Raw genomic sequence first — 18,161 nt, 5'->3', positions numbered from 1 at the left:
TTGTATAATAACTATATTGTTCTACAACATTTGTGTGAAAAACACATGCATATAGAAACACCATATATTTTCTGTGCGTACAGGTATAAGCATATAAAAGCAAAGAAAAAGTTCTGGAAGCATATACTATGAATTCTTAACACTCATTACTGGCAGGGGGAGGGGCAGGGCACAAGAACTGGAAGAGGTAGTCAGAGGGACTTTAGCCTTATTAACAATTTTAAAAAAAGAACATAATTATGTATCACTTGCATTTTTTAACTTTTTATTTTGAAATATAGATTCTGATTAAGTTGCAAAAAAATGTACAAGAAGGTCCTTTGCCCCTTTACCTAGCCGCCCCCAATGTTACCACCTTGGCATGACTATAGTTCAATATCAAAACCAGTTATAATGCACTCATTTGTGTGTGTGTGGCTCTATGCAATTGTATCATGTCTATAGCTGCATGTAACCACCATCATAATTAAGATACTTATCTGTACCACCTCACCAAGACTCCTTCATTCTACCCTCTTATAGCCACATCCACCCTTCTACTCCTATCCCTAATACCTGGCAACCACTAATCTGTACTCCATCTTTAAATGTTACATAAATGGAACCACACAGTATGTATTCTTTTGAGACTGGCTTGTTCACACAGCATAATTCCCTAAAGTTCATACAAATTGTTGCATATATAAATAGTTCACTGATTTTTATTGCTAAGTAGTATCCTATGGTAGAAATGTACCAGTTTTTTTAAAACTATTCACCCATTGAAATACATGTGGGTAGTTTCCAGCTTTTAGCTATTTTGAATAAAGCTACTATATACATTTGTGTACAAGTTTTTATGTGAAAGTAAGTTTTCATCTCCTGTATAAATGCCCAAGAGTGCAATTGCTGGGTCATATGGTAAATTCATTAAAAAAAACACACAAAACTCACCAGAGAATATTTTTTAAAAATTGATTTTACAGAGAGAGGAATTGAGTGGGGAAGAGGGGTCAATAGAAACATCAATCAGTTGCCTCCTGTACTTGCCCCAACTGGGAATCAAATCTGCAACCTAGGTATGAGTTCCAACTGGGGATCGAACCTGCAACCTTCTGGTGTATAGGATGATGGTCCAACCAACTGTGTCACCTGGCCAGGGCAGTTTAGATTCATTTTTAACTTATAAAGGTACTACCAAACTATTTTCCAGAGTGGCTGTACTATTAATAACATTCCCACCAGCAGAGTTTGAATGATCCAATTTCTCTACATCTTCACCAGCATTACTTGTATTTTTAAAAAGCTAAATGAAGAGGTTGGTCAATGTATTTTAAAACAAAAAGAGACAGCCCTGGCTGGTATGACTCAGTGGATTGAGCACCAGCCTGCAAACAAAAGGGTCATTGGTTTGATTCCCAGTCAGGGCACATTCCTGGATTGAGAGCCACATCCCCAGTGGGGAATGTGTGAGAGGCAACCACACATTGATGTTTCTCTCCCCCTCTTTCTCGCTCCCTTCCCCTCTGCCTAAAAACAAACAACAAACAAACAAATAAAATGTAAAAACAAAAGGAGACAAAACTAGATTATTTTTAGCTTCCTTATGGATGTACATGACACTGTATATGCAAATTTTTATAACCTCTCCACACCAAAGAAATCAAACGTGAATCTGCTCAAGCCCCTAGATCTAATACTAACTTATGAACAAAATGGGAGTCAAAGAGAACATGCTAAATGGCAGTATAAGAATGCAGTCAATATAATCTAAAATGTGGAAAATTCCATAAGATAAACAATCCAGTTTGCTTAACAAATAAATTGCAAGAAAAAAAAATGAGAGGCAGGAGTACCTATAGAGTCAAAAAGACTGAAAGGCCCCATCAGCTAACTGCTTTGTATGGACATTATTTAAATCCTGATTCATTAGAAGTAATTTATTCATGAGGCAATTAAGGAAATTTAAACAATAATTAAACATGAAATATCAAAGAATTATTGTTAATTTTAAGTGTGGTAATAATATTGCAGTTATTTTTTTAAAAGAATTATTTTATGTGGAACCTAATGAACAAAGTAAACTAATGAGCAAAATAGAAACAGAGGCATAGATACATGGAAAATACTGACAGCTGTTGGAGGGGAGGGAGGAGGAGGAGGACACAAGATGAAAGGTGAAGGGATTATTAGCCAAAGAACATATACGCCTGACCCATGGACAAGGACAACAATGTAGGGATTGCCTGAGGGAGTTGGGGGGGGTTGAGTGGAGGTGGGCAAAGAGAAAAAAATGTGGACAACTGTAATAGCATAAACAATAAAATATAATTTAAAAATAAAAAATAATTATCTTTTCATAGGAAGTAATTTGGCAGTCCCTCAAAAAGTTTAACATATGACTCCCATATGATGTAGCAATTCCACTTCTTGCTATAGACCAAACAGAGCTGAAAACAGGTACTCAAACAAATACTTATTCATGAATTCTTTTAAAGATTTTATTCATTTATTTTTAGAGAGGGGAAGGGAGGGAGAAGGGGAGTAAGAAAGAGAGGGAGAGAAATGTTAATGTGTGGTTGTCTCTTGAGTGCCCCCTACCAGGGATCTGGCCTGCAACCCAGGCATGTTCCCTGACTGGGAATTGAACCGGCAACCCTTTGGTTCGCAGTCCGGCGCTCAATCCACTGAGCCACACCAGCCAGGACTATTCCTGAATGATAATAGTAGTGTTATTTATAATAGTTAAAGGTGGAAACAACTCAAATGTCCACCACCAGGGGAAAGGATACACAAAATGTGGTACAGCCATGTAACAGACAATGATTCAGCCACAGAAAGGAATTAAGTACTGATATATGCTACATTGTGCATAAATCCCCAAAACATTATGCTAAGTAAAAGAAACCAGGCAAAAAGTTCACATAATGTATGAAATATCCAGAACAAGTAAATAAATCCACCAAAACAGATCAATGACAGCCAGGAGCTAGGCAGTGGGGACAAGTATCCTGGGGAGTAACTGCTTAGTGAATATAGGTTTTATTTTGGGATGATGAAAATGTTTTGAAACTAGATAGAGGCAGTAGTTTCACAACACTGTGAATGCACTGCTACTTTAAAATGGTTAATTTTATGTTACATGAATTTTAACGTCAATTAAAAAAATACTTTCAGAGACACATGTTAAAATATTTACAGAGGAAGTAATATGGAAATTGATTTAAAATAACGAGGAGGTCACATATGAGAAATAAATGAATTGAGGTTGTTTATGGATTAATTATTGAAGCTGGGTGATAGCTATAATAGATTTCATTTCCCTATTCTACTTTCATACATATATGAAGTTTTTTGCCATAAAAAGTTTTTTAAAAAGAAAAAAGATGATTTTAAAGAAAGTTCACTTGATTTAGGGATTTGATATCACCTCCTTCTGAATAACAAGACTTGGGGAGTTTTAAACGAAGGATAAATACATGCTTCCGGAACTCCTACCCACACACCAGACATTCCCCAGATGCTCTGGTCCAAAGCTAAGTCTTTTGTTATAAAAGGCACATTTGTGCTTGAGAAGAAGGAATGGACACAGGGAAACTACAGTCTAAGAGTCAAAGACCCTGGGTGAATGAACACAATGGCAACTTCAACAAGGACCTCTGAAGAACCATAGCTTCCATCTTGCAGAATAAGCAAAGTTGCTAAATCACCTAGATATGTTTTAAAATGGCGGATTCACAGGTCCCACCAACCCAGATCAACAATTCCATCTTTGGGTCTGAGCTCCAGGAAGGAGTACTTTAACATGTTCCCCAAGTGATTCTTGTTGTTTTTTAATTCTAGAATTTTAAAAAGTATATATATTTTTTATTTTTTCTTCACCTGAGGAAATGCCCATAGATTTTAGAGAGAAGGGAAGGAAGGGAAGGGGAAGAAACACTGATATGAAGGAGAAATATCCATGTGAAAAAGAAACACCCATCAGTAGCTTCTTGTATCAAACCCACAACCTAGACACCTGCCCCAAGCAGAGAGAGAACCTGCGACCTTTCAACCACCTGAGCCACACTGGCCAGGGCTAGCCAAGTGATTATAACAGAAGCCCTGCTGAATTCCAGGGGATAAAGCTGATTGTAGAGCTCCACCTTGTGGCCTACCAGCTAGGAAGCAACTTTGCAGAATCCCTGGTTCCCCCACATAACTTTAATTGAAGGCTTTCAAAACCCAGCAAGAACCCTCATAACCTCCTCTAGGGGTTTATTCCTTAGAAACGTTTTGATCCATGCCATTACACTAAGGGAATTATAGGTCCAGAAAACATTATAGAAAGATAGTTTTGAAAATACAGACTATTTTGGGATGAATAAAACACTGCATTCATTCAGTATTTACTGAGAGTCCATAACATTCTAAGTACTATGCTAGGCACTAGAGATTGAAGATTAATAAACATGGCCCTGTCCTTAAAAATCAACAGAAAGCCCTGGTCAGGTAGCTCAGTTGGTTATAGCATCGTCTCAATATGCCAAGGTTACGGGTTCAATGCCAGGTCAGGGCACATATAAGAATCAACTAATGAGCCCCGGCTGATGTGGCTCAGTGGACTGAGTGCTGGCCTCGGAATCAAAAGGTTCCGGTTCGATTCCCAGTCAGGGCACATGCCTGGGATGCAGGCCAGGTCCCTGGTTGAGAGTGTGTGAGAGACAACTGATAGAGATACCTCTTATACATGGATGTTTCTCTCCCTCTTTCTACCTCCCTTCTCCTCTCGCTGAAAATAAATAAAAGAGTCAACTAATGAATGCATAAATAAGTGGAACAATAAATTGATGTTTCTCTCTTCCTCTTCCTCTAAAAATTAATTTAAAAAAAATCCACAATAAAATATGACAAAAGAAATAGTACAGATTAGAATAAGTGTCTCCTTTCTAAAAAGTAATTCCTGGGCACTGGGAAGGAAATCAAGGACATAACACTGGTCTAGCTGGATGTAAGACAGTCATATTAAAGATAACCAATGATGGCAAAAGCAGTGACTGAGACATGCAACCCGAAAGTCACAGACTGTTAAGTACTTTACAAAGGTTGTAAATAGAGCAATCCCTCCCTCTAGAAATAAGGGAAAGCTTTGTTCGTTCAACTCATACCCTGTGCCAAAATTGTACTATGTGCTAAGGACACAGTAAGTAAAGTAAGCTTTAAGAGCATTAACAGGGAGGTCTTGCAAGCATGTTTCCCCTGATGGGCTACCATTTGATCTTGGACCTTGAGGGGTCCTAGGACATGAACAGGCAAAGAAAAAAAATCAAGAAAAAAAGGAGAAATTCTCCTTTTTGTGTATTTGTATGTGGAGGAGGAATAAAAGGGATGGGGCACTGGCACCAGAGAAGGGGCGGATTGCTTGCTTATGGACTTTAATATTTTATCCATTAAAGTAGGCCATAAAACAGTCCTCCAAAAAAACACATTTTCTTGGAGCATCCCACATAATAGGTTCTGTGGATGTGACCGTCAACAAAGATAACGAGAAACCACCAAAGCTCCTGAATAGGGCCATGGCAAGTGATGTTTAAGGATATGTGCTACATGCCAGAGCAAGAGCGAAGTTAAGAAGCCAGTGCAGTATGGGTGGGCCTGAAATGAAACGACGCAGGGGTTTTAAGAACTGAAAATAGTGGCTAGGCACTAACAGAGCAAGGCTGGTTAGGCAGAGGGATGAAGGGACAGAGGGATTTCAGCCAGGGTGATTATAAAAATGATGGTGACATTAAAAAAAAGAAAAAGAAGTAACAGTTTTAGGAAGAAAAGAAGCTTTCTTTTTAGAGGTTTCAGTGTACGGAACACTTGCCAGAGTACTGTGTATGTGCACATAGACAGTAAAAACAGGTGAGTGGAAAAAGAGATAAAGAAAGGAGTGGCTGACCAGAAGACATGTCCCCTCATTAGAACTAATCATTCTGACAACTGATCTCCAACAACCGCTAGCTTTTCTCTTCGAGTTTTCTATAATACCATCCAAATTGCTGGGTCTTCCTGACTTTCCTCTCCCTCTCTGGCCCTTCAAGTTGCCCCCTAAAAAGGTGATATTGCTACAACAATTGGAATTGTAGGGAAGAAGGTAAATACTCAGTTGAAGATAACAGTGACTTTGAATGCGTTTTTTTAAGATATTCTTTTAAGATAAAACATAATATATAGTAAAGTGCACTAAGTCTAAGCACATGTATAGCTTAATAAATTTTTACATACGTATATACTCATGAAACTACCACAGGTATAGAATCACAGAAGTTTCCCTTATGCCTTCCTAATACCCTTTCCAGAGGTAACCACTATTTTGAGTTCTATAACCTATCTGTCCTTAACAGCGTACAAATGGAATCACACACTCTTTTGTACCTGGCTTCTTTCATGCAACATTATGGCTATGAGAATCATCCATGTTAACATGTGTTTCTATAGTTCATTCTTTTTCGTGTCTGTGCAATTGTCTGCTGTGTGGCTCTTCTGCAGTTTACCTATCCATTTCTTCTTTGATGGATATCTGTATTGTTTCCAGCTTTGGGTTATTATGAATAAAGCAACTGTGAATATTCTTGTATATGCCTTTGGTAGAAACATGTACTCATTTCTCTTAACTATACCTAAGAGTGAGATTGCTAAGTCTTGGAGTCATGTGTAGCTTTAGTCAATATTGACAAATAGTTTTCCCAAGTGGTTGTACCAATTTGCACTCACCTAAAATGCATGGGAGTTTTGGTTGCTCCACACTCTAGTCAACAATTGATACTATCTTAATTTTAACCATTCAGGGTATATAGTGATACTTCACTGTGGTTTTAATTTGTGCTTCCCTCATGAGTAATGAAGCTTTGAGTACCTTTCAAGTGCTTATTTGCTATATGGTTATCTTCTTTTCTGAGGCACCTCTTCAACATTTCTACTCATTTAAAAAATTGAGTTTTATGCCTTTTACTTACCAATTAGTATTTCTTTATATATTCTGAATATAAATTCTTGCTCAATATGTATTATGAATATTTTCCCCCAGACTATGGCTTGTTCTTTAGTTCATCTTTTCACTTAATCGTGTCTTTGATGAACAGAAATTCTTAATTTCAATGAAATCCCATTTGTCGATTCTTTTTTCATATATAGTGTTTTGGGGGTCCTATTTAAGTAATCTAAGAAATCTTTCTGTACGCTGATGGCCTTGCATTCTGAGAGGAAGGAGGCCATGTCTGAAGAGCCTCATTCTTTAAAGTTTTAACAAATATTAGAGCACGAGTGCCTTTTCCAGCCTTTCAGGTTACACCCTGGGCTCTATTGTCCGCACAACAGTACGAGCAACCCTCAAATGCAATGTGGCACAGATTGTCTGGCTTGTTCAGAAGGCAAGGAGTTACACTTAATTTAGTCTCTACAGAAGTAGGACTGGCACAAGCCCCACAGGCCAGACATTTAACCCAGAGGACTCCAAAGCCAGGCAAGATCCTAAGAGCAATTTCTTTCTGATAGGAGGAATTTGCGCTTATTGCCCAGTTTTACATGTGTCATTTATACAACATGTAAAAGCATCATCTTATGAGTTAAGTCTTTACAGGAATTCCTGGCTTGCCCTAGTTTTTTTAGTGAGCGGGAAAGAACCACTCTCTTGACTCTTCTTGTCAAAGCAAGACTCTGTTACCTGCCACAGAACTAGCAGTCCCTGACAGCAACTGGCAGACACTAAAGATATGAGGAGAGAGGTAGTGTGTGAGCAGACAGCTAAAACAGGCAATAAAAAGTCTGAGAAAAGAAGAGTAACAGTGGGGGAAACTTCACTTTTTCTGAATACTTTAGACATTAAAGGATCTCAGTGTGGAAAACTGTTCAGAGGCCACTGCAACTGTCTAAGTAAGATACAATTGGGATGTATGTAGGCAGTGACAAAGGCGAGGATGGTTGTAAAAAGACATCAGCAGAAATAATCCAAATGAAGTAAGTGAAACCTTGTCCAAACGTGAAGGTGTATTTGCATATGTGAAGTTTTCTCTTATCCAGTCACACTCAAAATTCCCTACCTATGGCCCACTTGGTACCATTAAAATTGCTAAAGCAGGCCTTTGCCAAGCCAGTAACATAAATAAGGAAAGCACACTTGGACTACGACATCAAGGAGAGGCCCTGGCCAGTGTGGCTCAGTTGGTTGGAAAGTTGTCCTATAACCTAAATGTTGCAGGTTCAATTCCCAGTCAGGGCACATAAATGCCTAGTTTCAGGTTCAATCCCCAGTCCTGGTACATGCAAGAGGCGACTGATCAACGTTTCACTCTCACTTCTCACATCGATGCCCCTAACCCCACCTTCCTCCCTCTCTAAAAGCAATAAAAAAAATATCCTCGGGTGAGGATTATAAAAAAGACATTAAGAAGTGGTGGGACCCATAACACTTCCTAAAGATTTAAAGAGGAATTCATGACTCAGTTCACCTGACTGTTGCCACATAAGAATAAAGGTCCAATGACAACAAATCTTTTCACTTTTTCAAGAGATATTAGAAATTGTGATCTTTCTGTGTAACTTTCCAAACACTACTATATCATGTACACCAAACAAAATACCTCTGTGAGTTTACTCTGGCCTATGGGCAATGGGTTTACAATATCTGTTCTAAAGCTTTGCAGCAAGATAAATAGCACGTGCAGGTTTCCAGGGTTAGAAGACCAAGAAACTTGAAAAGCTAATGTGCAGACAAGGGACTGGACCAGGAGACAGTAAAAAGAAGTTTAACTTTTAGCAGCAAAAAGTCTAAAGACTCGGAGTTGGACTAACTTCAGAGTTGGACAGGTCTTTATTAGAAAAACCTGACAGGAATTATTACAAAGTTCTGTTGCAAGGAGGCGCAGATTAAAAAAACTAGAATGTGCAGGGATCCTAAATGATTAAAAAAGGGTGGGGGATATCTGTCACACACTCACACTATTTTACCTCTGTGTCTTGATTTCCTTATCATTGTAATAAGAATAACAGAACCTACTTCATAGGGCTATCATAATTAAATAAAAATTATTCATATAACTGTCATCCCCTGGCAAGTAATGCTTACCAAAGTTAGCTACCATTTGTTATCATGGAACACTAAGAGGCAAAGGGACCTGGTCAAGATCACACCTGTATTTTGTACCCAGAATGTATGGCTTCAGATCCTACGCTCTAAATAAACCATCAAGCTCTTCAGCCTCCCCTCGCCTTGCTGGGCTAGATCAGTACAATGAGGACGTCAGACCAGATGAAAACTGAATTCCCTTCTAGAGCTGACATTTATTATTCTACCAGCCAGCCCTCTAACCAGCTTATTTCATGGTAGCAGTAAGAAAAACATAACCCTGCTCACACTTCTATGGATTACCAAGCTAAAGTAGGGAAGTAGAGCTTAGGCTTGGGGTAGGTCAAGCTAGGACATAGCCCCCTTATTGATCCTTGGTGATTATGTGTATTTCTAGGGGACCAGCAGGCCTCTTGAGTAGGCTAAAAATTCATTCACATGAGCAACCTCTTACAAGCTAGAAGTCACCTATTAGCCTGCTAAGAAACCACAATAAGCTCTAAATCTAAAATCTTTAGAACACCAAGTGACTCTTATCCTCTTGGGCGTCAAGGGCCTCCATGAGAACCTATTAAATGCTCTTTCCCCATCCTTGGCGGGGGGTGTGGTGGGGTGAGGGGAATACTATGCATGCTCATTCAGATAATAAAGCACACACAATTTTACCTGCAATAATAAGGGGTTCACGAATTACCTAAAATCTTTCCCTAGACTTTAAGTATCCCTGGTTCCAAGCTTGTCCTTCCAGGGGATTCAGAATTGCCCCAAGATCTGGGCTGGAGTTTCTAGGCAGCTGTGTTTAGGAGACAAATCATATATTGCAGACTAGGCATAACGAATCATGCATGGAAAAGACAAAGGGACCCTTCTTCCTTCCCCCACACCAACTTGTACTGAGAGAATTCAAACAGAGAAGATCTGTAATTTAATCCCCAAACACCAGGGGATGAAGAACAGGACCCCAAGAATATTTCATGCCCCTTTTCTGATTCCTACCCATAAAATCACATAGGATCTCAGAAGAATTGAAAGGAACAAGTAAAAACATCCTAGTCTCCATGGCACCGTGATCCTCCTTTCATAAGAAAGGAATCAGTCAAGATTGCCAATTAGCCTTATTAGATGACTTTTCCCCCAGTATGGGCTTTGAAAACTATAGGTACCAAAGAAACCATATCATCTCAACCATAACTGAAGAAGTAATCAAAACAAGATATTTTCCTCCCGTAAGACTAGCAACAGCTTAAGTCTTGGTGAGAGACTGTAGAAACATGTGAATTCATACACAGTTGGTGGGCTTATAAATCAATAGTCTTTGGTGGTGTTGGTGGGCTTATAAATCAGTAATCTTGGGTGGTGGTGGGACATTTGACAGTTTTTATAAACCATGTAAAAACATACACCTTCTGATGCAGCAACTCCCTACAGATATTTCTGCAAAGGTGGCTGAAGATAGATGGGCAACCAGGTTCAATGTTGCACTGTCTATAACAAGAAGTCCTGACTGTTGGGTATGTCATATAAATGAAATAGCAAGTAGCCATTTAAAAAATGTGCTAAGTCTGGCCCTAACCAATGTGGCTCAGTTGGCTGGACATCATCCCACAAAGTGAAAGGTCACCAGTTGGATACCCCATCAGGGCACACTGCCTGGGTTGCAAGTTTAGTCCCTGGTCGGGTCATGCACAAGAGGCAACCAACGGATTGACGTCTCTCTCTCAGCATGGATGTTTCTCTCTCTCCCTTCCCCTCTCTCTTAAAACAAATAAAGATCTTTTTTTTAAAAAAGCAGTAGGTCCGTAAGTGCTGCTATAAGATTCCCAATACATAACTTAAAAAATGTTGAGAAGAGTAGATATTATGCATGATTCCTTTAGCCTAAATTTTTTGAAGGACACACATACATGCTATTATATGTAATAAGTTATGTTCTTGGAAACACATAAGAAACTGTTCATCATGGTTACCGCTGGAGACAGTGACTAGAGATCAGGAAAGAGAACCATACTGATGTACAAACATTTAGAAAACACGCTGGTAACAGATTTAAAAAAAAAAAACAAAACAAAACCTCCCAGAAACCTGGGGCTGAAGAGAGAAAGCAGTACTGAATGAAGGGAGGTTCTCACTACTACTTCATATATTTGCCTAGAATTGACCTTGTCTATAACCAGACTCCTCCTTAACAAGGAGTATGATTTCTCATACTGCCTGTCCCTTGGGAAGGCAGCTTCCCTGGCTTCAGAGACATTAGCACATGTTAGGAGATGTCCAATTGAGATCAACTGCCAAGCAGTTTCTCACAGCTCTTGCTGGCTGATCACATTACCTGAAAGTTGAGGTGGGAAAAAGTGTTAACACCTTATGAATGAAGAAGCTTACCTCTGAGGTTTCCGAATATCCCAGAGTCCTACTCCTTCCTTTGAATTGGCTGTGGCCAATAACCTGGGCTCCACAGGGTTAAACATGACACTGTGAAAGGCTGACGGATAGTTTGCCAGGCAGAAGGGCTCTGTGAAGAAAGAAACTACTATCAGTCCATTTTGGGCACCTCTGGGCCAAGGGCGGGCAGACCGGCAGGAATGTGATGCGAGGAGGAGCACACCCTCTAATAACCATGCCAATGGGCTGGAACCCCAGCTTGGTCACCTTTATGCACAAGGTTCTCACAAGTCCTAGCATACACTTTCCACACATAGAAAAAAGCAACTTAAATATATATAAACAAACTTTAAGCTATAATATTCAGAAATACATATAGCACCTATTCAGATTTTATGAGGCAGATGATCACTGTAAAAAGGAATTAACCTGTTTTGCAGTAAGTAAAACTGAATTCCAAATGAGCTGAAAAAATTCACGACCAATTACTGGTAGGATTATTATACCTTAATCCAAATTTATGAGTTTTAGAAATTAAAAGTTTTAAAACTATATAAAAATGTATATAGTTTTAAAAGCAAAAGAGTAAGAAAAATTAAGCCGAATAAAAGTAATAGTTTTCTCTTCTGGTCATATTGCTCCCTAAATTGAAAAGAAAGTGGTCTCTGTCTAGAATTTTATTATTTCATTCCCAGTATTACAATACTTTAACAACAAGAAAAAGACACCTACCTACCACTTGAACTGGCATCTAGCCAGCTTCTAATCAGCTTCACCTAGAAACCCAGCAGCCCTCTGACTGTATTAGCTAGCTTCAAGTGAGGAAGGAATTACTTGCTACCTGGGAGGACATACTCCTGTGGAAGTTGTTTAGAAGCAACAGAAAGCATTCTGCAGTCTGTAATTTCCACATGTGACACTTCAGAGGTCCCTGAATGGGGTGGTAGAGGGGGTGGGACTCAGTCATCCCACCCAGCATATGGTTCAGATGAAGGAGAATTTCACCTGCTGAGCACATGGTGACTCCACCATAGCTGTGGCCTGCAGCTACCTCACCTGCCTGACCCTAAGCACAAGCTACAGAAGCTTAAGAGATATAGTCTGAACCTCAATAATGGGCACAGCCCGGCCTGTTAAATGCTCAGAATATAGAATAATAAAAAGACCCAGATCCTACCAGACAAGGCAAGCAGGAAAGTAACTCTATGTACACAGGTATAATTATGACAAAGCTTCACCAAGGGTGGGGATGGGGTGGCACTGAGGGTAGCTTTGGAGGAAAGAGCCCTTGGAGATAGGCAGAGTTACAGAGAGAAATCTCTCTGCAGGAAGTGAGCTGAAAAAAATGCTTTTCCTCAAGAACCTCAGAAAAATTCAACAAAACAATTCTTCATTTTACATTGGAGACTCAACGAACACATTTGGAGAAGGAACTTACCCAGATAATTCCCTGTAAACATATGGTATTTGCCATCATTTTAAGCTCCTTATACACAGTTAGGGTTAGGATGTGTTACTCTTTCAGCAAAATAACAAGCCTGAAATGAGGATTCAAAAAAGTGCACAACACCCCCTTCTCTGTAAATAACCAAGAATGTGCGCATGTCAGAATCCCACACAGAGCTGGCTCTTGCTTGTTAAGCTCTATGACAAAGCAGCACATCTTCTGTTCCTTGGGGCCACTAAACACCAAGATATTGCACTGTTTCCTACAGGTACAAGGGTTTGAGGAGATTCACAGGTGGTTAGAAAGTACTGGCAAGGGGCCTCACTTCTGACTACTTAAGGGTAGGGTGGGACCTCCAGAAACACACATCTATGCCCCTATGTGAGAGTTTCCTCTCCATTTATACTCAGGTTACTCCCACCCAGGTTACTCAGGTCATAAATTGAATCTGCAATGATCTTGACATCACAATCTAACAGCTTTTTGCACAGTGACCCTACCTCCATGAGGAGACTCCCGAATGTCCCAGATGAGAACCCGGCCATCATCTGAGGAGCTGGCAAAAATGTTGTCATTCACTGGGCTCACCGACAAGCCATACACTGCATCTTCATGAGCAAACACATCCAAGGTCTCACTGCTGAGAGACAGAGAGCAGAGAGAGAGGCACACAGGCGCACACATGCACACACACACAAATGGAGAGCATAGTCCCAGCCTCCTAGTTCCTAGGGTAGGATTCCCTTTGATTTTCAGAAGAAAGGCAACCTAACTAAACTCAAAGGATATTATGTTTCCTTTAAAAGTAGGCATTGAACTTACAAGTGAAAAAAAGAAGTACTATTAAAGAGACTTTTTATAGATTTCATGGTAAGTTTGCTTTGTGCACTAAATGAGCATATTTAAAAGTGACTCAACAGATGAGTTCCGCCCTTTCACATACTATAGAATGCCTCTGCTTCTGTACAGATCTGGGGGTGCTGCTTGATTTACAGAAAGTGAGGGATAGCTTTAAAGCAGCCAGGTCTCATGCCAGCTGGGTAAAAGTGGAATCTACTGGCAGTCTGGTATGGTGATAAAAGCTCTGAGGCCAGGTTGCCTAAGATCAGATCCTAGCACCACCTGACTTTAAGTTTCCTCATTTGCAATTGAGATCATACCAGTACTGCCTCTCAAAGTTTTTGTAAGGGTTAAATTAATTAATGTATACAGAGCACTTAGAATGGTGGCTGGCACATAAATCTTACCAATTATTATTATGTTTCCTTCTTTCTCCACTCTCCTTTTAAGTTTAAGTCACCTGAAAGCTTTACTTCATACCAACTTTGCAAATCTTTTTTTCTTTTTAATCAAAATTTTATTTCAAAATTATTATAGAAATCTTCAGAAAGGACAGCTGATTTCGTGTTATTTTTTCAAAAAACAAAAACTAATTTGGTCTACTTTTCATATGAAAAATAGAGTCAATCACCTTCAGATACTAACAATCTATTTACCTTTCAACGTCATGGAGGATAACTTGCTCATCATTTCCTGAAAGGGAAAAAAGTAGACATATGATCATTCCTAGAAAATGTTCCCTGTCCACATTACAATTCAGTATTTTGAGGTTTTTAGGGAAAATTAAGTGTGAACAAAGTCAATGTTAGTAAAAATTAGGAGTGTCAATTAGAAAAAGGATTTTAAAAAAATAAGGATAAGACTTTTTTTTAGAAAATTTTTAAAAGCATAATAGCAACTAGGTATAACATAACTGTTTCCAAAATGTATTATACAGTGTAATGTTTAAAAAAAAAAAAAAAGCTGTGGCCATTAAGGAGAAAAGAAAGTGATTAAGGGCAAATGAATTCAAGCTAGCTTTTCTATTTCTTTAGTTTTTAAACAAAACCACTCATTGACTGTGAGATCTGGAATAGTACCTGTTACTTTTCTATGCCTCAGTTTTTTAACTGCAAAATAGGTTTAATAATCGTACCTACCTCATAGGTTTATTGTGAGGATAAGAGCACATTTGTAAAAGCATTCAGAATAGGACTGAGCACTTCATAAGCCCCCAGTAAATGTTTGCTACTATTCCATCCGCATCATCTCTTATAGTATTAAAATTTGATGATTATTTGATTCTAAATAATGGGAGAGTTTTTATCTCTTGCATTTTTCTTTATCACATCAAGAAACCTAAAAATACTACATTCATTATTATGTGCAGTCCCACCTTCAAATAGTTTATACAGCCAAAAAATAACCTAAATATGAAAAGACAGAAAGTGAAAAACTTCCATTCTATGCTGAAAGCACCACCAATAGTCATTTAAATAGAAAGTAAAATTAGCAGTGGTCCAGGTCATCTTGAACCCCTGGCTCTAAACTCTGTGGGTGCATGCGAAGTAATGGCACAGGAGAGGTGCTGGGGAGGTGAGAAAAATAAGATTTTTCCAGCCCTTGAGAAACTCACAGTCTAACTGCACAAATCATTAACAAGACAGGTTATCTTCTCGTAGAGATATGCTTAAAATGGGGTCATAGATAAAGGAGCAATTATTTCCTCCATGAGCAAAGTGAAAGTACATAGCATAAGGGAAGAATGTTTTTATGGAAAGGGAGACATTTCAACAGAAACTCAAATTATACTCAAAACTCTTACCAATGGGAGACTTAGGGAAATTGGTGGGGACTAGACAATTGACGATGACCCATGAGGAATTGCATGAGCAAAAGGCACAAGGACACCTAAGATGGTAAGAGGTTTAATGGGCTAGAGTACAAGATGCAGGGGGAGGGAGATGAAGCCAGAGAGTAGTCTGGGGTTTAGATCATATTCTGTGGACACTATAGGGTCAAAAAGATTCACATGGTTAAGCCTTTATTTTTAAACTCATAGACACAGACAATAGTATGGTGATTACCAGAAGGAAAGGGGGTTGGGGGGAGGTAGAATAGGGTATGGGGGGATAAATGGTGACAGAAGACGACTTGACTTGGGGTGGTGAACAATACAATATACAAATGATGCACTACAGAACTGTACACCTGAAACCTATGATTTTATTAACCAATTTCACCCCAATAAATTCAATAAAAAGAAAAAAAACTTTATTTAAAAAATAAAATGTGTATAAGCAATGAATTAAAAGGAGGATTAGAGACTGGTAGCAGAGAAGACAGAGGATGGTGCAACAGTCCAGGCCAAAGATGAGGACCTGAACAGGGGCAGTAGGTATAGGAAGAGAAAAAAACTAAAGAATGAATGAGAGGCTTTCCAGTCTAGTTGGCGACTAACAGAATATGTAAATGAAAAAAAGACATGTTTGAGGATGACTTTCAAAATTTCTATTAGGCTGAACCATGTGAAATTGTCTCTTTTTGTAAGTTGAAAATACTTCAACATCAGCAGTTTCTTAAAGTTAAACCTAACAATGTAAATAATTGGGTAAATGGGGATTATAACTGAGAAAGGGAATCCAGGGAATAAGAGAAAATATTTGTGAAGAGGAAGAACTAATAATCTTGGTTTTAGATGTGTTGCATGTAAATTGCTTCTGGAACACATAGATAGATATTCAGTGGGGAAATCTGCAGTGCAGAAGAACGGTCAGGACTAGAAATTTGCTGGTCGGAGGAGTGTGTGTGGTTAGTTGATGGAAGCCATCACCAAAAGGCTGACTTGAGCCCAAACCATTCCAATTCTACCCTAACACAATGTTTTTCAAACAGGAGCCATCCATGGGTCATAAGATCTATTCAAGCCACAACCTTTAATATCTTTAAAAATGAAATAGGACAGAATTTTTAAAAAATCAGAGTGTACCACACATAATAAGTACTGTTTCAAATATGTATGTGTTTTTGTGTAGCAGATTACAGTGTAAAAAGTATTCTACAGAAAAGAGAAAGAAGGAGAGCAAAAGAATGAAAGGGAGGGCAGAAGCGGGGGAGAGAGGGAGGGAGGGAAGGAAGGAAGGAAGGAAGGAAGGAAGGAAGGAAGGAAGGAAGGAAGGAAGGAAGGAAGGAAGGAAGGAAGGAAGGAAGGAAGGAAAGAGGCAGGTAAGGGGGAGAGAGGGGAAGAAAGGAGAGGGACAGAGAGACGGGGTGGGAGGAAGGGAAAGGAGAAAGGTAGGGTGGGATGGATGGATAACTCTAATACACATGTCTAAATTGCTGAAATGCAGAAAAGGCAAGCTATGGAAAACCAGGAATTCTACAGAACAATAAAATAAAGAAAAATAAGGAGTTATTTTAGCACTCCTTTATGTAAAATACCAGCCACAGAGAATTCCCACATGTGGAAATCTCCTTTCTCACCTCCAGAGAATACTTTGGTGTTCCCACTGTTGAAAGCCAGGCAAAAAATGTTGGAATGATGCTCTCCTTTCAGCTGTATGGGCTTGACTCTGGAGTGGATAGCTTGTTCCATGTGCCATAGCAGAACCCGGCGATCATCTCCTCCTTAAGAAAGGAGTAAGAATCTAGCATTAAAACAGCTGATATTTCAAGGCTGACACTTGGTTTTGCCAGCCTTGAATCCCATCTTTTCCAAAACTGCATCTCCCCAACTCCAAGAGATTCTGATGGGCAAATAAACCCAGGACTTGGCCCCTTATCTATCAGTATATACTGGTTCCTAAGCCACTCACTTTTCCCTAGGAATTAAATCTTGAACAGACAATACAGAAAAGGAAAGGAAGAAGCACTGATAGTGAAATTCTCAAAGCCACCCTGTTCCTGATTTTCCAGAGACCTTAGTTGTTTAAATAGTTCTTCATTTACTACCTAAAATCCTCCCATTAATATCTTTTTGGAGGGAGGGGGGAATCTAACAATACCTGAGTTGGTTTCTAGTGCTTTCAACAAAAGAACTTAAATATTTGTAGCACACTAGTTTTCAAAGCATTCTCCTTGATCTTATCTCATTGACTGTGGGACACCACACAAATGATAACTAAGGAACTGCCTGTCACAGTAGCAGAATCTAGACAGAACCCAGGTCTCATGAACCTCAGTCGAGCTCTTTCCTCTCTGCATAACTCTCAAAAGTCTGAATTACATGAGCTATATTACACTGTGTGAGTCAGCTCCTATAGAATAAGAATATTTATGTTCTATGTATTATGTATTCTTTATATTTGAAGACACATTAAAAATGTCTGGAAGAGTGGAACAAACTGTTGACAGTGGTTACTACTTCCAGGGAATAAGATTAAAAGAGAGGTAGAGGACAGATTGCAGTTTTTAGTTTTACTTTATGTATTTGGCACTGCTTCACTT

General features: G+C 39.1%; 1 protein-coding gene across 4 annotated transcripts in view; it reads right to left on the bottom strand.

The window, feature by feature from the left end:
• DCAF5 (DDB1 and CUL4 associated factor 5) overlaps positions 1-18,161 on the bottom strand; it is a 99,291-nt gene that overhangs the window by 53,831 nt on the left and 27,299 nt on the right. For 3 of the 4 annotated variants that reach the window (XM_054567377.1, XM_054567374.1, XM_054567375.1), the window contains exons 2-5: positions 17,199-17,342; positions 14,393-14,429; positions 13,397-13,536; positions 11,450-11,579 (exon numbers count right to left, since the gene is read on the bottom strand). In XM_054567377.1, the coding sequence (XP_054423352.1) occupies positions 11,450-11,579; positions 13,397-13,536; positions 14,393-14,429; positions 17,199-17,310 (419 nt within the window). In that variant the 5' untranslated portion in view covers positions 17,311-17,342. The remainder of the gene's footprint in view (positions 1-11,449; positions 11,580-13,396; positions 13,537-14,392; positions 14,430-17,198; positions 17,343-18,161) is intronic. The other variant, XM_054567376.1, reaches the window with a different exon arrangement.

The sequence above is a fragment of the Pteronotus mesoamericanus genome, unplaced genomic scaffold (assembly GCF_021234165.1).
Source record: "Pteronotus mesoamericanus isolate MK-2021 breed Mesoamerican mustached bat unplaced genomic scaffold, CSHL_Meso_final contig_182, whole genome shotgun sequence".
In the NCBI taxonomy this organism is placed as follows: Eukaryota; Metazoa; Chordata; class Mammalia; order Chiroptera; family Mormoopidae; genus Pteronotus; species Pteronotus mesoamericanus.
Note: the sequence above shows the minus strand (reverse complement) of the source record. Positions and strands in the feature narration are given on the sequence as shown.